Source organism: Synchiropus splendidus, chromosome 14 (genome assembly GCF_027744825.2).
Source record: "Synchiropus splendidus isolate RoL2022-P1 chromosome 14, RoL_Sspl_1.0, whole genome shotgun sequence".
NCBI lineage: Eukaryota > Metazoa > Chordata > Actinopteri > Syngnathiformes > Callionymidae > Synchiropus > Synchiropus splendidus.
Genome location: NC_071347.1, coordinates 18,541,631 through 18,564,062, shown reverse-complemented (window position 1 = coordinate 18,564,062; position 22,432 = coordinate 18,541,631). Strand labels below are relative to the sequence as shown.

The 22,432-nt window shown below is 43.0% G+C and overlaps 1 protein-coding gene across 1 annotated transcript; it reads right to left on the bottom strand.

Annotated features, from left to right (window-relative positions):
* Positions 1-63: 63 nt before the first annotated feature.
* On the bottom strand, positions 64-21,852 carry rasgrf1 (Ras protein specific guanine nucleotide releasing factor 1). Its single transcript, XM_053886168.1, has 27 exons — positions 21,179-21,852; positions 15,465-15,571; positions 15,045-15,192; positions 13,826-13,918; positions 13,504-13,757; positions 12,528-12,607; positions 12,269-12,462; positions 11,662-11,771; positions 11,250-11,368; positions 10,920-11,080; positions 10,591-10,654; positions 10,341-10,483; positions 10,148-10,230; positions 9,822-10,070; positions 7,733-8,103; positions 7,548-7,667; positions 6,842-7,012; positions 6,668-6,774; positions 5,495-5,607; positions 5,363-5,423; positions 4,411-4,514; positions 4,244-4,328; positions 3,978-4,175; positions 3,824-3,903; positions 3,618-3,735; positions 3,471-3,539; positions 64-2,607 (listed from the first exon to the last, which is right to left on the bottom strand). Exons 1-27 carry the CDS (start codon positions 21,452-21,454, stop codon positions 2,515-2,517), a joined length of 3,771 nt encoding a protein of 1,256 aa, XP_053742143.1. The 5' UTR covers positions 21,455-21,852; the 3' UTR covers positions 64-2,514.
* Positions 21,853-22,432: the final 580 nt, after the last annotated feature.

The following is a 22,432-nucleotide window of genomic DNA, read 5'->3' as shown; positions in this document are numbered from 1 at the left end:
AAATTGAACAACTGACAATGACCTACAAAAACACTAGAGACCAAATGCCCCTGAGATAAAATTGATTTATTTGCAAGAGGTTACCAGGAAACATGTTTTATTATTATTATTATTATTATTATTAATATAATATCACCATCATATTTATTCTGTTTATTGTTATACTTTTATTTTTCTTTCGTTCTTTCTTTATTTATTAACAAAACTGGGAATATACTTCTTAAGAAATGAAAACATGAAGGTTGAAAGATAATTTTCATACGACTGGGTATTGCTAACAGCAAAAATGTTTATTTGTTATATTCCTTATAAGAGTATGTGCATGTATAAGTGTGTACAGTATATAGTAATATTGTGTCTGTGGATGTGTTGCATGCCTGCCACATGAGCTTCAAAAGTGTACTGTACATACATAGTAAAAATACATACAAATATTCACAGAATAAGCACTACATAACTATATTCCTGCTAACAGAAATGGTTATAGACAGGATTACAGTATAAATGCAGAACACTTTGAAGTTGTTTCCTATCTCTAGATTTCAAGACCACACCTTCGTAGCGGTTTGTTTAACTTTGGAGTACAATTTGCGTATAAGATTACACGTCCACATTGAGAATTAATGCAGGGCTGCATGTACAAAACGTACAGCACATCTCAGTGAGGTGAACCGACGACAAGGTACAAAATACTGTCTCATGTTCATATAAAGAGCAGGTCACTCTCGTATACTACTACAAAAATAGTGTTTGAATGCTGCAGGCAGAGGTCATTCACATAGTTTTTTTTTTTTTTTCATAATAGTGTTAAACAGCAATGCATATAACAGAGTGATATACAGTCACGTTCCACAATCACTGGAACAGCAAAAAGGACAGATTGTCTTTTAATTACAGAAGAGCAACAACCTTTTACTCCACAAAGTATCTCACTTTTGGCTGCGGGCAATTCGTGTGACAATCAGATTTGGGTTCAATTTAAATGAGAACATCCTTCTTTACATTGAGGAACAGAAGGATCTGGAATAGTTTTTTTCCCCCAGAGAATCAGAAGCTAAACTAGTGAGCCAGGTTGACAAGTAAGCAGATGAAGTCGTGTTTAGTTTTGGGTCCGACACACTTAACACATGCAGTCAGCGTTTGACTCACTTGCCACTCCTCTTCTCTCAACGTTGGCTCCAGGACCACTTCAAAGCTCTTTAGAATAGCATTGCATTAAAAGGTTCCTGAAATATCATGTAACAGTGCAATATTTCCAAAATATCAATAAAGCTGATTTTAAGTCTGTAAGCAACAGTCTTACAATAACACCTTTGCAGCGATGTTCAGTGTTGGCTGGAGAACGAGGGAAAAAAAACAGACCCATTGTCTGGCCCGTCCTTCACATAAAAAGTAAAACTGCTGATATGAGACCAATGAAAGCTTATTGCATTCACCTGAGAAGATCAGCATCAAATAACCACTCGCTCTATTGCTCATGACACAGGAGGCTAAAAACAAAATGGAAGCCTTCTGGTTTTGCTCTTTCCTTGTAGTCTCAACTGACTCTCCAGACATTCCTCTCAGGGTTCTGTTTTCATAGAGGAGGTCAGGGTTCCCCAATATTTTCAATGCATTTTGAGGGCCAAATATTGTGAAGTAAAGCAATTTTATTCATTTATATCTTAGTTACAGCTTTACTTAATGCCCAAATTCTTAGTGAAAAATTTGAGAAAGGTCGTGATAACTGGAGTTACAGAGTATCATAGTCTGTGCAGGTGGATGCAAGACGATGTAGTGTGTGTGTGTACGCTACGCACAAAGAAGGCGTTGTATTGTTCGATTCATAAACAAAGAAGATGGCACTGCGCATGCTCCAGATGCAGTACTACATTCTGAATGGGAAAACAGACGTCGAGGTTGGCTGTTATTACTAAATACAAACCAACAAAAACAACAGATAAGAACCCTGACGCTCAACTGTGCACCCTGTTGTCTTATACATTTCAGAAAGTAGTGGTCAGCAAATGCAATAAGGTTTCATTGAGCCTAAATGACAGATCACATCTTCCTGCTTCAGTCACCGGCATGTCAAACTTGTTTGTCACTTTTATGCACCACCAATTTCTCTCTGCTCTTATACCTGATTTGATGCAGTTGTTTTGTACAATGCTACATTGGTTGCAGAGAAACATCGTTTTAAAACTCAAGCAAAGAAAACGTTTGGCAGACGGCACGAGTGCTGCAAAAGTGCAAAGTTGACACACCATGAGACAAAGCAAAATAATGTCATTGGTCACGAAAACTTGCTGTGACCTCTGTTATAATGCTCCAAAAAATATCCCTAAGGAAGAAAAATAAAAATCACAAGCAGGTGGCGTCATGGCGACAAACAGAATTCGTACATTTTAATGCTTTAAACAATTGTTAACATCTACTGTACAGAAGAGCAAATACAACTATACAAAAGTGGCTGTGTGTGTGTTAACTGATGCGTAATATTAACAGAGGGAACAACGAGGACGAGCTTCACCATCAGTTTGGCACTTTGGGCTCAATTCTGAGTGAGGCTTCGTACATGCTTTCTTCATCCAGAACAGAGCTCTTGTCCAGCAGATACTGGGCTACCTGCAGGGCAAGACGGACACTTGTGAGGGTCAAAACATTATTTAAAGACACTTGAAAACTACCATCACTTGACCCTTAATTTCATTCCACAGAATCAGTAGGCAACACCTGATAAATAGCTATGGTCAGATGCAGCTCCAGGATCAAGGCAGATAAGTATCAAACATAAACAGAGGCTGTCTTCTTTTCTGATTTAGCAACCTTGAGATTCCTCAAAATTAATTTCACACTCCTGTTCTGCCATTCTTAGATGACTTGCTATTAATTGGGATACAAATAGGGGCTCTTCGGGAGTCAATATTTAAGGAAAACAACTGCAAACCAACAACAAAATACTGAATTTTTTTACATGAATGAATGATCAAATACGGATGATTCTATAAATCACACATGGCAACCTGTGTACCTTTAAATATTTTATCCTAACATGGGCGTAAAACCGGATTAAACTATTATTAATCTAGACAGATGACAAATAAATATATGACAAAATAACTCCAAAATACAAATGGGTGTGAATGAGAAGCAAGGGGAAGGGTGAAGTCACAGGAGGGGGGAACAGATAAGTTTGGGATCAGTCATCCAGAGTAATGGATGGAAAGCAAGACAGGTGAAGAGGAGAGGTCAGACTGGGTGGATGGGTTTTGATACTGGTCAGGGGTGATCTGTAACAGAAGATGTGCCTCTGAGGTGAAAGGATCGTAGCGAGACACTGCCCTGATGGATGGTTTAGACCAGGGTTCTGTAACCGGTCCTCAGTGGTGGTGCTCCGTGACTCAGACTTAGTCAGGTAAACCTCAAAATTGTATTCTGCATTGGAAAAGCTTTTTGAATTAAACAAAACATTTTTTAGAGTTGTTGACCTTTGGTTGAAGTTCAAGCTTGTATGCTGTTTGCTGAAACTGCCGAATTTCTCTGATGATGTGAGAGATCTGAAACAAGTGAACAGATTAATGATATAGGGATATTTCAAATGCAGATGATTGAAAAACAGAGCACAGATTCCATACCATCCTCATCTTTGAGAAGTTGACCAAGTTGTCCTCGGTGTAATTTGGCGTCCCCTCCTCGATGAAAGCCAGGTCAGTGAGGTACATCCCCAAATAGGGCACACAAGGGGGGTCGCAGCTAACAAGGGAAATGACGTTTAAATCAGAAAATGAAGCAAAGGAAGCGTCTTTTTAGTGCGAAACACATCGCAAAAACTGCAACTCACTTCTTCAGAGCTTCTCTCAGATTCTTGAACCTCCCCTCTGATGAGACCAACTTCTGGAGCTTGTCAATTAATGCTTTTGTCTGTCGTAATAGAGATTTAATAAAGACATTTCAGGCAACTGTTTGAACAGAGGAAGGTTGAGGGGGACAGGCACCTGTTTGGAGACCTTCAGCCAGGTCTTTTTCAGACGGAAGACGGAGCTTCGGTTGAGGGAAGAGGTGATTTCAAGCACAGCGTTGTAGTTATGGAGACAGCGGCAGATGTCAGCCACGGCCACCCACTTCTCAATGACCACTACCCGTGTGACCACATCCTCACAGCGAAGGATCTCTGTGGCAATTAGGTTGCTGACCTATGAAAAAACAGACTCGTAATTTTGTTAAAAAAAAAGAGGAGGAAAACAACAAAGATTTCACTGACATCATTGAAATGCTTCGTTGTTCTCATGATGAATGGTGTTTTCTCATTTTTGTCGTTCTTCATCCATCCCTGTCCGAAGAACTCCCTGTTGAGGAAAAAAAAAAAGATTTGCCACCTAAGACGAATGAACCCTTTGATGTATACTTCCAAGATGCAATGACCCTCACTCGTAGGGGATGACCTTGAACACCACATGGTCCAGCAGAGTCAGTTGCTCGGCAATCTCCAGTGCAGAGTGGTTCTCAAAAGGCTCAGCTTTTCCAGGGCCCACCTGAAAAATGACCGAAGTCAACAGCTGTATATCTAACCAGACCACATCAGCATATGGACAAGATCGAACGATCCCCCTACTGAAGCACAAATAACGCCATTTTTTGGAAGTCATTTTGCCAAGTCAGTTTCCGAGATTGCTAAACATACTTTGCAGCTATTTAAGAAGTGCCGACCAGTGTTGGGCCAGTTACTCTAGAACTGCATTCAAACTACTGAATCATGTTTTGTTCTCGAGTAAAATAAACAGTCGCTTTTCTTGACTATAAAATGATTTTTAAAGAAAAATCCCAGCGAGAGAAACAGGTAGCATCCAGATCCAGCTCCTGTAGTTCATCTGAAAGACATCTACTGGCGTTTGACAGGAATTGAGTTTTCTGCTTGTTCCGTGCTGCACTACCTTCTCAAAATGTTTCAGCAAGTTGGACGTAGAGTTGAAATCATGTTGTCGCCCTCACATAGTCGATGGTGACAACGACGCAACTTAGGATTCACCTAAGACGCATGTAAGACGTCACTTCCTGAGACGTCAAGGACTAAAAACTGTTCTCTTTCTACTGCAAATCAGACACTGCATTCTTTTGGCATCCTTACTTCAATTAGAAACTTTTTCATGCTTGTAAAACATGCATTGTGCGTCAAACCAGCGCTTCACTTCCCAACAATGGTACTGATGCGTCCTTTTCAAAAACTCGAAATCAATGAAGGACGAAAACAGACTCAGCAGCAGGATCAAAAAAAGTTTACCTGACGTAATGGAATATGTAATATTCATCCAAGCTCATGTTGTTTCTCAAGTTCTCACAAGTGATACCAGCCACACCGACGATGACGAATGCCTTCACTCACCAGCTGTGTTACATCTTCTAGTGTAATCTGATTGTCCCCTTGGTCTTCCTGAGTTAGAGTCCTGAAAGAAAACCACAGCAAAGAAAGGGATCAGGAATAATGACGGAGCGAAAGCAACACTGGAATCAATACCTGATGATGTTGGCTGCTGCTTTCCTCTCCTGGGTCAACAGCTCAGGGTCGTGCATCACTTCCTCCAGGAAGGCGATTACTTTTGTTTTCAGCTCATTGTTGCACTCAAAGTCCTGTCACATCAGACCCAAAGAAAATAACACAACTGAAGAACACACTATGCTGATTATATTTACATCCTTTCTTAACATCCACAACAGCCGTTGCCCATACATTCTATTCTGGACCTTTGAAATACTAAAAGGAATTCAATATTTACAACTTTCTTTTCTCTTGTTTGCAAAAAATGACTTAATAGCACAGATTCAGAAGCCTTCATCTAATAACATTCGACAGGCTTGAGAGAGAGATTTGAATGTTGAGATTTCTGAGGAGCTCTTGGAGGACTCATTGTCCAAGTTACGATTATGCTCTATTAATGTTCGCTTACAATTAAATACAATTTAAGGTTATTCATCGGCTCCATTATTCAAAAACTAGGTTGAACAGGCATCCAGAGAATGTCCACACGAACCAGGTCGTTGGGTCCCCCGCCCTCGACTGCCACCTAGTCCTCTTTGCACCCGACACCTATGACTCCCTCTGTGGGTGTTGGGTCCGCAGGAGGGACGGCCCATGTCGTCCTTTCGGGCTAGGCCCGGCTAGGCCTCATGGGCAGTGGTCCGACCACCAGGCGCTCGCATTCGAGCCCCAATCCCAGGCCTGGCTCCAGGGTGGGGCCCCAGCTGCACCATGCTGGGCGACGTCACAGTCCTTGTTAGTTGATGGTCTTTTCATAAGGGCTTCTGACGCCTGGACGCCTCCCTGGGAGGTGTTCCGGGCATGTCCTACCGGGAGGAGACCCCGGGTAAGACCCAGGACTCGCTGGAGAGATTATGTCTCCGGTCTGGCCTGGGAACGCCTCGGGACTTTTCATCTATGAACTGAACATTTCATCTGGCTGCTGTCGCTTTTTATTTATTTATTCTTAGTTTACTTTTGTTTTATTTATTCTCTTTGTCGTTGTTGTTTTGGTTTGGGCCTGGTGCTCTTTGTATGTTTGTTGAATATAAAAATGCATAAATAAAATATATATATATATATAAAAAAGCACTGATTCAGAATTGATAGTCTGACAGAAACTGTGAATAATTATTGAGCTATAATAAAGTCTGCAGTGTTGAGATGAGGTACCGGTGAATGTTTGGACACCCAGTGTCTCAGGACGTTCAGGACTCTGTTGGTCGCAGCTCGTCTTATCACAAACTCCTTATCTCCATTTCTCTGATCGGTAGGAAAGCCTTGAGAGAGAGGACAGAGTGTTTAAGCCAAAGACTTGTATTAGTGATGATGGATTCGTGTTTGTACCTGTGCTGGCAAGAGACATCCTGCGATATTTCTCCTTCGTTGGAGTCCCTTCGTTGGCGCCCGCTGTAGCGATGGCGAAGGCAGAGGCAGCCGACAAAGCGCTGCGGTTGTTATCCAGCTCTCTACATGAGGACATGACCATTCCGTTGTTGTAGGAGAACAGAGAGAACTCTGTGGGAAAAGCCAACTTTTATTAGCCGCCTGCCTTTTCTAGTGCGTCCACATGGAGTCACCATAGACCAGCAGCTCTTTTAGACTTCCCCCCTCCAGAGGCTTAGATATTCAAGATGGTCGCTGCTAAAAATAGCTGCCAACTAACAGCATAACAGAGGTATCATGAGAGTCAGTGCAGTCTGCCATGTATATTTGAGAATGTACTGTAGACACAGGATGAGAAATTTCTGCCGCGCCTCAGCAGATCTCTGCCTCTTATGTCTGTGGATTTTCGCTGTGAGATTTAGAAAGGAGAGATCATCTTGGCTCCAGCGAAACGACCTCATCGCTGTGGGCGGAAGGGAAAACACGCTCTTGATGTAGTTGCTATGGCGCAAGTTTCCCAAAACACCCACTCCAGCCATGCATTGGTTTCCCCCACACGTTCATCACCAATTGTTTCTGTCGTCAGCCCCTCTGTGGGTTACTAGTGTCGTTGCAAGGTGAGAAAATGAAATCTGTCGTTCCTCACCCGTAGCATTATGTCATTTACCTGAAGAGTTTTTGCACTTAATGTTTTTCGGGGTGGTTGGTGACTTCGTTGGAGAGGCTTCTGCATCGGCATCATCACTCTGGTTCTGATCATTGTCACTCTCCTCTCGTACGGAGAGATCTAGATACCAAAAAGAGTTACAAATAAATGTCAGACAGATCTTCAAAAGCTGATGGTTAACGCACCTTGTTTGCAAGCTGGGGTGTCCTCAGCCTTGTCCTTCTTGTCTTCTCCTTCATCTGGTATTTTGCTTGAAATGGGGCTCGAAACATAGAGTTTGTTAATGTCCAACGTGGTCTTACTGAAAGGGGACATGGTGGAGTACATGCTTGCATAGCCGTTTGAGGAGCAACTGAGGGCAGCCAGGTCAAGGGCTTTGCCCCCAGTGATGATAGGGATGTTTAGGGACAGTTTGCGCCGGCGATTTGGGGATGAGTTCTTGGCAATCGCCAGAGGAGGAGGGGAAGAGAATTTTCGACTGGCCCTAGGGGAGCTGGGAGGATCACCGTACAGGAGTTTGCTGTTTTGGCTGCTGGCAAAGAATAATTCAAGGGACCTGTGTCGAAGACAACAGATAGACAATGCTAGATTAACTTCAACATGGAGGACCACTTTCTGAGGTCCAACAGTCTCCTATCCGAGCAAGAACATCACAGCTTTTTAAATGGAAAAAAAAGTTGATTTCACCTGGTTACTGTTGGCATTTGCATTAAACATGTCAAAAACTTACAATAGCATTAGCTGTGAAATATATTTCCCTGGAAAATATTAAATGATTTTTGTATTTGCAGGATGTACTATTATCTTGACATTAAAAATAAATAAAAATTTGGTCAGAAACCCATGTGCCTCGTTCAGGTGAGGTCTCTTAATCCCTGCCGATATTATTAATAGGATCATTCGTTTAAACAGTCACACTGCCCACATCTCCTAAATTATTCAGACCTGCTTCCAGAAGTCGTTTTTCCAGCCATGCCCTGTCGTTTCAGATACATGCTGCAGTGTTGCAGAAAAAAAAAAAAAAAACCCTCCTACTCCCTGCCACCCTCCTGCGACCTCACGGGTTACCATAAATAGCACAGCGAGTGATGGCGCGCATGACCACTGCTGACACAAGCAACCAAGTGTAGGTGTCTCGCAGTGACATGACAAGTGTCATGGGAAAGCATGCGGCAGGGCGTGGGTTTTCGGGAGCTTCCCCCCGATCTCAACCCCACTGAGCCGAGTCCACCGCACCGCACTGTGTGGTGATACTTTATGTTAGGAATCTTCAGCAGACAGGGAGATGGGGAGGGATGGGTGGGGTCCTGCAGCAGAGAGGCAGGTTGCCATAGAGCAACAGAGTCCAGTGAAGACACTCAGATGGGTGAGAAAGACTGGAGCCAATAACTGCCTTTATCACTCATTTAAATACATGCAAATAAAAATGAAGATTGCAAGCTCTGCTGCAAGCATAACACCTACAAAACCCTGATACAACGCACAATATGTCTCCCTATCATTTTTATACAATAGATTGAAACACATCGCTTGATTCATCATCTGGTCACTCTGCTGACCTAAATACAACGCAATAAGCAGAGCAAAAAGTATGTCATACCCCGCCACCTTTCTTGGATCAAAAAGCAAAGTTTAGACAAAAAATATAACATGTTCCTTTAAAGATGAAGACACAGTTTTGAGTCATTTTTACAGAGCACATGGCCAATTCTTCTGGAAAGTCCCACCTATTCCAATATTTTCATGAATATCATTAATAGAATTACACCTTTGACACGAAAAAACATTTTTTGGAAAAATAAAGGTATAATTTCTGCTATTAAAAAAATCATCATTCATGCTCATCTTGCAATTTTACAAAACCACCCTGTAACGCTTCCATCTTCTGGCTATTACAACAACAGTGACACCACAGACAGCAGACGACATCACTCGAACCCTGCAGCAGCCAGCAGGCAGGTTCCCACACAATTGAATGATGTGTTTACTTCATCTTTACCATACCACCACAATTAGAAAATTACTTCCGTAACTCTCCAACTAAATAACAAACCCATAATTTTTCACACTAAAGTGAGGACATCTCTATGACAAAAATAAAAATCTATTAGGTCACATGTAGTGGGTCTCTTCTGTGACAGAGAAGACCCAATGGCACCGTGTGTCAATGGTGCTATTCCTTAAGTGGAATGACCCCCACAAAAAGTTTATGCTGCATTTAAAATGGATTTCTTAGTATCTAGGTTGATTTTCCCAGTAAATTTGCTGACTTACCGTGCTGGGATGGCGCTGATGGGCTTCTTGTATATGGTGATGAGCTTGTCAAGCACCACGTCTGCCGTGGTAAAGACACGGTACGAGTGAAGGAAGGTGTTCAGGAAGTCGATGGAGAGGAACCGCAGGTCGGTCAGTCTCTCCAGCAGACGTTCCACGCTGGCGTAGCGGATCTGCAGCACCTTGCAGGAGTTCATCATCTTACTGAAGCGGATGTCCACATCGTCGCAGTACAGACTGGAATCTGACCTGTTTGTGATCAAAGTGACACTACTTTCATTTACTTGAATGTTGGGCATTAGTTAAGGGCTGTGAGGTGACTGTACTTGATCATTTGTGGCACTGTCACTTTGGAGTTGTCTTCGAACGCGTTCATCATGAGCCCATTGCAGCGGATGTTGTCAATGCACTGTAGGACAAGCAGAAACACACATGGTTGGCTGTGTTGTGTACGGGCTCAACTCTAACATCCCGATCCGCATCTTTGACAGCAGCGGACGGTGATGTGTGTTGACATGCCTGGCTGATGTCACTGGTCCACGCCGACTTCTCCTGCCTGGAGGACGCCACCAGGATGACAGTGAATGACTGGCTGTCCTTCGGCTCAACCACTATCTTAAAGTCCAGGTGCTCCATGTCCTGGCCGCTTTTGTCTGATTTGGCTGTGAGGAAAACAGCACATACGTTGTATCATCACTGACTTAATTCAAGTATTACATGTATGTTCAACATTTTTTTTCTTCCTGTACAGTAGCAGCCAAACACTTACACTCATCGTCAGTCCCCTCTGGGTCCTCCATAAGAGTGCAGTCTATGAGGGACACTACTCCATTCTGCAAACATGAAACACACTTACATTTTCTAACTAGAATCAGAGGGCTAAACTCTAACTTGAAAACTCCTTCATTGCAAGAATTAAAAAAGTCACCCTCATGCTATAAGCACACAGACTTTCGTTCAACTGGTGATAGCTGGCCATAAAATTTCTGACAGCTATTTACATCTGCCGTCGGTTGATAAGTTCAGTTTAGCTCTGAGAGTTGGGGGTCTGCTTTATTGTTTGAACTAAGAAACAGGTGCTCAGCAGCGTGTGCCCACCTTGGTGAGATGAAGCTTCCCTCCAGAACCCCTGGTGCAAATGATTAGATGCTTGGAGAAGAGAAAGCACTGCCTTTCTCCCTCCTTCTTCAGTGACAGGGAGCCCAGTCGACCACGTGTGATCTTTCCCTTCTCACTCATCGGGACCTGGATAAGAGACCCTGAACAAACAAAAAAAAAAAGGGTGTCCCAAATTTGCCAAGGAGGACAACAATTCCAGGAAAACCTCAGAAGAGGTTTTACGCTGACGTTTTTACTCTCCTCATGCAAAGGTGCCTGAATAGAATAGAATAGAATCAGATGTGAGTAAAACAAAAGTGGAGCTGTTACCTTGTCTCACAAAGGTCTGGCTGGTATCCAGGAGAATCTCACAACCTTCCACGATCATTCGCTCGATTGCCAAGTTCTTCCTGATGTTCTCGGTCTCGCTCACTTCGTCATGCATGATTCTAGACAGAGAAGATCATTCTTAATATAATAAAAATAAAAGCTTTGGCGAGTCACTCAAATTCTTACCACTTAAAATGATAATAAAATATGAACACGTTTCCGTAATTTCTCAAGTGAACATTAGACTGCAAAATTTAAAAAAAGTACTTCTATGATTGTATGTATAAATTAGACAATAAAATACTTTTTTAACTTATTGCAGCAATATTACCTCATCTTTATTCATGTACCTTTAAGTCTTCAATTGCTGCAATACTTGTTATTGTAGGAGTTGTTTTTCCGTAACATTTACCTGGAAAGCTCCTCAAGTTTAGACTTGGCATAATCCAGACTGTTGCGCTCAATGTGTTCGTGCGGCGTGTGGGCCAGGAGTTCATGAAGCGTCAGGATGTAGCGGGGGATCTACGGAGGTCGAAAACAACAACAGGTAAGGCAGTTAGTGTACAGGAATACACACAACATGCGTGTACACTAATGAGCACTCAACACAATTTTCACTCATCAGCAAAATTTATCTTCCACACAGCAAGAGGCAGAAAGTCCCAACAGTACCGACGCCTGCCAGAGAAGGGGCCGTTATTGAAGCCCGAGCTCTGAAAATCGATGCTTTTTATAGACGCGGAAACCAAAATAGATAATCAAGACAGATGCAGACAAATGCCTGCTGGTGATATGAGGCTCAGCGAGGCATCAGTGGTCGACAACAATGAGATGGAGTCGTGCCATGTGGAAAAAAAAAAAGAAAGAAACATGTAGCAGTTTTATTGCTGCTGACAGAATGAATAAATCAGTAATAAGAATTTTCAATTTCAATGACCGGATTTAAGAGTGTTTACGGTGAGGTCAATGAACAGGTCAATTTTTATCCTGGTGGACATCTGCCAGACATCGGTGCTCACCTGGAACATGGGATAGGTGAGGAAGGTCTCCAGAGTTCTCTCCTCACAGTCAGGTTTGGCCTCATACTGCTTCAGCAGCTTGTCAAAGTCTCTGTTCTGCTTGCAGTGAGCCAGGATCTGCAGACTATACTGGTGATTCCTCACAAACTCTTGGTAGATGTTCAGCATAGGGAGGAGGATGTCGAACAGGTCGGCTGTGGACACAGCAACTCACGTCAGGAACTGAACAAGCATGTGACGTCTGCATTACGATTCTCACCCAATACCAACGTCGGCCAACTGGCTATTCTGGCTTTCAGGCCCTGGTAGAAGATCTGGTGTAGAAACATGATAGTTTCGCTGAAAAAAGACCAAAAAGAAAATGCACTTAATCTTTCAATCTCAGATTTAGAAAATTAAAAAAAGGTGTCAAAGCGATCTGAGCGTGATCGGTGTGTACCAGAGCTGAGCAAGTTTTGTACGTCAGTGTTCGGATGAGTGTGTGGGTGGATTCTGATTAACCAGTGAGGACGTATGCAGATTCCCTGCTTGAGCTGTCTGTCCACTGTTTTCATAAAGCTCCACTTCGAAAAGGACACAGCGAAGAAACACACACATTCGAAGCTTGATTTAACTTCAATACAGGCCTCATTTTTAAGAGGAAGATTGGACTTGATTTTAAGACTTTTAGACTAGGATTATGGTTTATATTCTATTAGATATTCTGACCAGTCTGGGATTTTTCAGGGGAGACGACACTCTGTCCTGCTGTCAATGCTGCTAGGCAAAGATGTAGAACCCCCAGAATTTGGTTCCCCGGCTCATATCTATACAGAGAAGCGTCAGCCAATAAACCATAATTGAAAGAGCTACAATGTAACAGGTAAATATTGAAGATAGATTGAAGCTTAAAGGTCCATTTCTAAGGGTCCCCTTCTCATGGCCCCCCACAAATGGATCGTGAGAAATTCCCAATTCAGGGAGGAAGAGCTGCAGGGCCTGCTTTTGGACAGCAATACCACTTTGTAACAGATTTATTCCGACTCTAAACATGGGGCTCCTATTCCTGAACCAAATCCCTGCAGGCTACAATTGAATATACAGACTTGCTACTTGAATCTCCTTGTAACTTCATGAATCGTCCAACTGGATCTTAAGTACACTATCAACTCACTGGGGTTCTTGCCTGTTAAACTCTTGAGGAACAAATGGTACACAGAAACAATGAATAGAGGAAGTGAAACTGCTGCTCCAACCTGTTGAGGAATATACTGCTGACGTCGTCATGCGTGATGGGCGGCTTCTTGGAGCTGGCTGCCATGCGAAGTGGCCTGAGGAAGTTGTTGACCAGGATGTGAAGCTGCTGCACATACTCGGCCTCAGAGTCCAGCATGCTGAAGACCACCTGGTTCCTCTTTCTCATGCTCTCGGCGTGAGGCGAGCGGATGTAATCCTGGATGATGGTCTTCCACTTCCTCCTGCAGATCCAGCCACGCAGGAAGCTCTGCACCTGCAAGTGGGACTCTCGGTTAAAACCTGGTTTTGCCTCATAAACTCAGTGACACGGCTATGACATGCCTTTTTGATTTTCTTGATCTCTGAGTCGTCATCAGTGGGAGCTGCAGCAGGGCTGGCGTGGATCCTTTCGTTGTCTTTGAGCAGACCAGCAATCTGCAAAAGATTTACAGTGGGAACAGACGGTGATGTGGACGCATATGCAGTGACAGCGAGTCTGTCCACAGTCATAAGCAGCACATACGGGTCTGGGGTTATGGTGGAGGCACAGTCAACATGGTGACAGGGGCGCCACGAATGAGAAAAAAAGGTGGAAATAGCAGCAGACTTCTTACAAGGGAAGAAGAGAGAAAACACACTGTGAATAGTGGCGGAGAGAGCAGTGGTGTTCACAGCCTCATGAGAGAGAGAGATGAGGAAGAGTATGTCCAGGGGTTTGATAAACATTGGTAAAAGTTATGTAATTCACCACGGCTGCTGTCTGGTGTTGACATGATACACAGTGAATTGACCACCATGTTCCAGCCATATCTCAAAAAGACCCACGATCAAAAAAACACATGATCACATTATTATCCCTGCTAACATGGCTAGCATTTCAGACCTAAGCTGGCCTTCATTTCACAGGTAAACAGACTGCAAAGTACTTGAGATGCTAAAAACTGTTTGAAGCTAAGTGTCTTCATTTACTGAAGAGGCAGCGAGGATTAAATCTCCTTGCATGTATTATTATACGAATATTTCATGCATATTCAGGTTGCAGTTCATTGTGAAGCATCACATTTGCACTTAAAAGCAGCTACTACATCTGAAGAACACAACTAATGAACACAAAAAGATGCTTCCAATTCTTTCTTTTGACTTACACAACATGTCTGAGAAAAGCCTTCATGTGTAAATGCCTATTTTTCTTCTTTGTGCACGCAAATATTCCTTAATTCCTAATTGAAGACTTACTCGGAGGAATATGAATGTGAAATTTTACATAATTTAAAACCTGCAATAGATTTTTATTCATGTATAAAATATATTTTGGATGTGACACTCACAATGCCAGAGAGAGAAAAAATGTATAGTCACGGGAGGAAAAGTAAATAATATTATTAAAAATGTATTTTTATATTATTTTGAAACAAATTATCAGGCACAAGTACTTCAGTTATATCGTATTGAAATTCTGCATTGACAGAAACATAATCTATTTCATGATGGGACTTTTACTTCTTCAGCATTTCACACATCAAACCTTTCATGCAGCAACAGTACAGCAATCGTGTATTACCTCAGACTTGAGTCGCTCAATCTCTATCTCCCCATCTTCTATCTGCTGTCGGAGTTGTTTGGCAACCGTTTTTTCTGTCTCCACAATCTGAAGCAGATGAAGATACTTCTGCATCAGAGTCTCGTGCTCGGTGGCCAAGTTTCTGTAACTGTGACACGCAAACACAAAAACGCACACTGTTAATTTGTTACACTGTGGCTTGCGTTTGTGCAAGATTTGAGCTCAAATAAAAAGCTCCTCTTGTGAACAAAGCTCAAGTCTTCCATTGCTGCATATTTTAACCCCACTTGCGAAACCATAGCAACACCCTCTTAAGACGTCACTCAAAGATTACTTACCCTTTATTGACTAATTCGACTTCTAATCGCCGCGGCTGTACATTTCAGTGACGTTTGCATGACGTGGGTGTGAGTGCTGTACCTGGCATGTGATATGGCGGCCACCCAATCATCGCAGTCTTTTACGTCCTCTGTACGCAGCTCCAGGGCCTTTTGGTTTTCATGGGTGAAGCTGACAGTAAAGTAGTACTGAAACAAACAGGAGGGGTGGTCACATTAAGCAGGCATGTTGCACACATGACAGAAACAGTCATTGAAAACCTCCATATACAACGCAGCGGCATGAGTGAGGCTTCACTGCAGCATTTATCTTTATCTCAGCGGCTGGCTGCAGACGTTAAGCAGGTGATTTAAAACCACACAGGGCCCGGGGAAGCCACATCTTCCTCGCCCACCACCGCAATTGATGGAGCTCAGTAAGGGAAGCCTCCCCCATCTCACTTCCCGGGATGTCTCTGGTTCCCAGGAGGAAATGCCATAAGACATGGATGCTGGCACCATGGCCAATTACATAACTGTGCGATACCTGTTTCCTAGCAACCGCAGTCAATGTGAAGTTTTTTTTTGTGTGTGTGTGTGTGTACTGGTGTCACTTGATTATCCGTGTGTATGTTTCTCTGGGTGCAGAACTTTCATTTCATTTTATTATGTGGCCACATTAGCTATACGATATGGTCAGATTTTACTCTACTTTAATTGTATTTCAATTGAATTAAATAGCATGAATATCAATTCAAATAGTGTCTGATCCTGAAAATAAAAGGAGGGGAATTGTAACTATTTGTAAACAACCATTTGTTTGACACTTTATCAAACTATTACCTTGCTGACTACTCCAAACGCATTATGTACTCTCTATAGAGTGTTCCCTTGTACATTACTATCTTTTAAACAATATTTGTGCCATAGAGAGAAGCAATGATGAAGTCGACCACTTCTTATTTTCAAGTCGTAGTAGCTACAGCCTTAGCCTTCACTTCGTATTTCTGCATGTAGTTTGTGAATGTGGTCGGAATTCTTGTTGTATATGGTCTATTTTTGGTTTCTATCAGCAAACTTACCACTGTCACTGTCAATAGTTTTCCTTCACGAGGAAAGGGCGACCATTTCCACCGTTTTAACAACTTAGCAACGGTTAGCCGCTACTAACTAGCAGCCATTCTCAGAGCAAATGACAACACCACGACATAAGATGTCAAGTACTGCCCTTAAATGACCTGAAATTAATATTTTAGAAGAGATATTTCATGACGAAAACTAAGTTATAAGTGAATACATAAGTAAAATAAAATTCCGCAACGAGGCATCACTTTGAGTGACAGACAGTCCGACCAATCAGCATGTCGTAGCTGGACCAATCATGTCGCTGTATTTTTCCTCCTTTTGTTTGTGTTAAAATGCTGCTCGATTTTTTCTTTAAAATTACCTGTTAACTCTTATGATTAGTCCAAGTCTGAGGCCATGGTTCGCAACCGGAATAAGGTGGTTTGCTCTCTCCGGGTCGGTGGAGAGTTCTTGCCCCAAGTGGTGGAGTTTAAGTATCGCGGGGTCTTGTTCTCGAGTGAGGGAAAAGGGGAGCGTGAGATTGATAGAGCAGCGATGCGGTCGCTGTATCGGACCGTTGTGGTGAAGTCACAAGACGAAGATCTCAATTTACCGATCGATCTACGTTCTCACCCTCAACTATGCTCACGAGCTTTGGGGAAAAGATCGTGGATACAAGCGGCTGAGATGAGTTTCCTCTGCAGGGTGGCTGGGCGCAACCTTCGAGATAGGGTGAGGAGTGCGGTCATCCGGGAGGAGCTCGGGGTGGAGCTGCTGCTCCTCCACATCGAGAGGAACCAGCTGAGGTGGCATCTGATCCGGATGCCCCCTGGACGCCTCCCTGGGGAGGTGTTCCGGGCATGTCCTACCGGGAGGAGACCCCGGGGAAGACCCAGGACTCGCTGGAGAGATTCTGTCTCCGGTCTGGCCTGGGATCCCCGGGAAGAGCTGGATGAGGTTTGTGCGGATCGGGAAGTTTGGGCTTCCTTGCTCCGAATGCCGCCACCGCGACCCGACTCCGGATAAGCAACAGAAGAAGCAGGTGAAGGTCTTATGACTAGCTGCTATTAAGCAGTCTTGAACAGTAGTATTTGAGTATTTCCGGTGGTCCACAAAAACTTGTCTTGTCCTCGATCGTCCATCCTAATGTGAACCTACTTTTGGCCTCTTCTTCTTGTAGTCCATTTCCCTTTGGTGAATGAAACCTGAGCTCAAATTTCCGACACCTCGCCTTTCAGTTTGAAATCTATTTTCTTCTTCGGTTACAAATGAAATGAATCAATCATCATCTGTGAAACATTATTGCCTGACCACTTGGCGGTGTGCGCTTCTTGACTGCAATTAAAAAGCTGAGCTGCGGGTCGCAGGGTCACGTCTGCTGCAGGCTAATCCTGCTAATGTCAACGCGAGGGTCTCAGCTTTGGCCTGCAGATGTTCAACAGGCGCCTATCCACCTGCAACTGATCATTATTCACGGCTGACTGCTCCTTCATCTTCACATTCATTAGGCATTCATCCTACCGTCAAAGCAGATCTATTTCGGGCACAGATGCATGCATGTTGCTGTAGTTCTCCCTCATGGACTCTCTGAGAGCACGGCGAGTGTCTGGGCTCCGGCAATGTGGAGAGCCCTGTCTGCTGCCTGATTTATATTTATGGCTGAGTCATACACATTTTAAATCATTGCTTCTACTCCCATCATGCACAAAGGAGAATTCATCTTCATTGTGAAAGTGAAGATCTCTATTATCGAATTGACCTGTGTTCTGACCAGCTGTTTGACCTGGTGTTGGCTCCAACATGCTGAGCTTGTTTAGTATAATGATTTCATAATAAAACACAAACAGAATTTGGGCAAAATGTTCTTCTTGTTTCACCAAGCATCGCTTTTGTTTTCACTAAAGAATAGTACCTTGTAATAAAGCTTATAACAACTTCAGATTGGGGAACATATACTAACCATTACCGATCACTAACTGACTAATATGGTGCTAACACTCACATCAATGTTTATCGATTGTAATAATATGTTTCATAAGTGTAACTTGAACAGCTTTTCAGAACCGTCTGTGTGTTCTACAGCAAGACAATATGGTTTATACTCTTTCATTTCGGCCGGCTACCATCTGCTTAAGCAAATTGGAAATTACACAGACTGAATTAATGGTATTTAAAAAAATACAAATATTTCAAGGATTAAATCCAATAAATTGCAATGTAAATAACAAAACCCCACTGATATCTCACTGGAATTGGTTTGATGTTATCTTGTATCTATTAATTGTACTAGATATACAGTTTTATTTGACTTGCTTTTCAATAGTAAATATGCCAAAATAAAGTAATATTGTTGATTTATGTTCCATAATTACTGATTTGAAGTGGCGTGTGCTACTTTTGTTGCCACAGCCTCTACACCAACATCCAGAAGAAGCTTACAGACATGATTCCTCTCGGACATCATGTCCCGTCTGGTCGACTGAAAAAACATGGAGGTCCAACATAACACAGTTTCATAGAGCCACTAAAAGATGAAATAGTTTTACATAACAATTAACAAAGTCGAGATATTCTATAAAACAGCTTCAATTTGTGGTGTAAAGTGGCTTTATGTAACAGAAAACAACACAAATCAAGCTGCTCCTGCGTTGCTTCTTGAGGAATTGTCTGCAGTGCCGCTGCTTCCCTGAGTGAGCGAGCTGTTTGCTAAAAATGGACTCTGACCCCTGTGAAGTACTGCAGGGAACAAATTTAGCCCAGATAGCGCTCACTTTAGCAGACAAGGTACGACGCAATACTCCCGGTTACCACGCCTCCTCTAGCTGCATCATTCTTTAGGATGCCAATAAGGGTTGCTATGGTAACTACATGCTGGTTTTCACACTTTAATAGGGTAAATATAATGCAGGGATTATGGAAGATAAAGCAGGGGAGGGCGATGGAGGTAGCTCATGTTGACACGCTCAGACGTACCACTCCAGTGTTTGCGGTCATGATGGCGTTGAAAGCACATTTTTAATGCAGCAGTAGGGAGGAAGTCTACAGGGGAAAGGAGGGCAGCGCTGCTGACAAAAATTTTAAAAGCATTAGCCAATATGGAGCGTTGTGCCTCGTCAGCATGAGGGCAGCTGTTCACAGCAAGAACCTGGACTCCGTTTGGATGGCAGACCGAAACAGTCAAGCAAAGTTGTCGCTATAATCTCTCGCTTTGCATAATTGAAAGCAAAAAAACAGAACGATTGCATCGCCTAAAAGCGACAATATATTAAAGGATTCGTGTCTTCTGATAAAAGGCTCGCCATCTGGTGATTTTTCCTGACAAATGTCACTCACCTTGTGACTCACACGCTGTTAAAATACAACTTCTCACTAAAATTGCCCCAGAAATGCACCTAAATTGAGCAAGAAAATCAACAACAAAAATAAATAAATAAAGCAGCAATCCAACTGTAGAGAGTGCTTCAGCATGTTTGCCTGCTGAAGACTTTGAGGGTGCCCTTGAGGGTCATCCCACTGGTCCCTGAGGTCAACAGGTGGGCGCATTACGACCCCAGCTGAGTGTTGACATATGGTTTGCTACATCTATCTGCATTTGAGCTGCCTTCTTTAAGTTGGAAACATGTCGCTGCTTGAGGCTTTGAGCAGAAACTTCTCATGAAAAAGAGCAGGGAAGAATGTTGTAAACATTTCAACTGGTAAGAGGGAAAGATAGGAGGTTTGTGGCTCAAATGCTACCTAAGTTTTGTCTCACTCTTGCTACACTCAAGTGAGAGAACAATGCAGAACAAATGCAGCAGGAGGTGCCTTGAAAAATGAACTCTAAGCACAGCTCTAATTTTGCAATCTATTTACATGCCGGCGCCAAACTGGGTCATGAGCCTTTTCAATTCAATATCATAGGTCTGAGCCTGAAAAGGGGGGTTTATACACTTGTCAAGTAATTCCTTCAAACCTCATTGTGTGGAGCTGAATAGTAGATTAAGTCGTTTCAAGCTTTCTCGTGGAAGATTTGAGAATTTCTTGAAGTCAGGGTGCCTGTTTAAGCTAAACTGCCCTGCAGTTGATCTTTATTTCTTTATCTTCAAGTTGTTTTTCATATGCTCCAGACACAAAAACAGGTTAATGTACAGGCCAGGAGCCAGACAGCACCCGCGAGAAATGATCTCAGTTAAACACACAGTGGCAGCCAGTGGCGTGCGCAATGTTTAGGAGTCACAAATCCACCACTTTTGCGCCTCAAAATAGGTCATCTAGCGCTCCTGCTGTTTCTTCACATGCTGCTGCTGCTGCAATGCCATTGTACCGCAAGGTGGCGTCAATCAACCCCCCAACTTCTCTGCTTGTTTAATTGCAGAGAGCGAGCTGTGCCCCCCCACCCCCCACCCCCCTCAGCACCCCCCCAAAATGTACAAAACCCGTCGGTAAGTGAAATGCGGAATGATGCAGCCCCATAAAACCAAGTGTTTTGTCATGAATCCGCTCACAGCGCTCGACTTGTGCTGATACTGCCAATACAAAAAGACGGATTAAGGGGTTTGCTGCAAAGAAAAAAACACTGCAGAGCCCGGTGCCAAGCGCTGCTGTACTGTCATTAGGTGTTAATATTGTTACCTCATCATTAATGCCATGCATGGATTACATAATCTGGATTTGAGGTCATTATAAGAAAGAAAATGGGGGGGTAAAGGGGGAGCGGGAGTGAAGGCATTTGAACAAAAACAGCAAGAGTGGGAGGGGGTTCGCGCTCCATACCTGCTTCTCCAAACACTCCTTGGCTGAGAGGGACGGTTTTGGCGAGGGCGCCCTGTCGCATAAGCACCCCTCCAACAGGTATAATCCCGAGGGTCGAGAGCTGGACTCGTTCTCGAAATAAAAGAGCATGTTCTGCAGCAAAGCGAACCACTTGCTGTGCCATTTGGTGTTGTCCGAGCTCTTCTTGCTCAGGCACCCTCGTCTTGTGCCGTCCTTCTTTGCCAAAAGCCCCAGGTAGGTGACATGACCATCATTGAGTCGTATTCCCTTCTGCATTTTTGCCGAGGAGACTTGAAGCTGCCCAGGATCGTTACATCACCCCCTCCTTAAACAAGAAACAAATAAAAAAAAAACAACAACAACAACCGAACCTTAAACTGGCATTTCACCGCGTTTACGTGAATAAAGAGCCGCGACATGGGCAGCGCGAGTCCCGCATCTTTCCGAGCGCCGCGCAGGTCCTCATCGTCCGATCATGCTCGCGCAAACAACACTCGCGATTAGAGGAGAAGGAAGGAGGTGCAGGGTTTGTCCCTTTCCCACTTGAGATCTCCAGAAAGGCTTGGTTGGTGCTGAGCTCGGCAGAGATGCTGGAGTCACATGACGCACGCATGGAGAAGCAGATTTCAGGACCCTGGACAGAGACGTCTGCTGGAGATGAGGCTCCAGCTCCGACCATCTCCACTGCGCTCATTTATTTAACACTTCGCTGTTCAGTTGGCGGAGTTCGCTTCAGTAGTTTCCCACCGATGTTTGACTACGTTTGCATTACAACAAATAAACAAATATAATATAACAAAAACACGACAAATCTACAAACATATAAATAACTGTGGTTACTAAGCTTCAAACAAAAAGACACACCACTGCTACTATCACTATTACTACGAACTAATACTACAATACTATCACTATTACTACGAACTAATACTACAATACTATCACTACTACAACCCTGCAATATATGTGTCATATTATTAGTATTTGTGCTACCACTTGTCACTATACTTCTATTATGGATAGTTCAAAATTCGGTTTACATTGGGGAAGACATGTTATATATTATGTAATATAGTATAACTTCTAATAAACTCATTAATTTATGGTAATGTTTAGATTGAACTTTCAGTAACTACTCCAGGGTAAAATCTAGTCTTAACAAGACACTGATCAATACTTAATAATGACTAATAACTGGCGAATATGCTGTGAATACATATTAATAAGTAGTTTATTTAGTCTAATACATGTTCC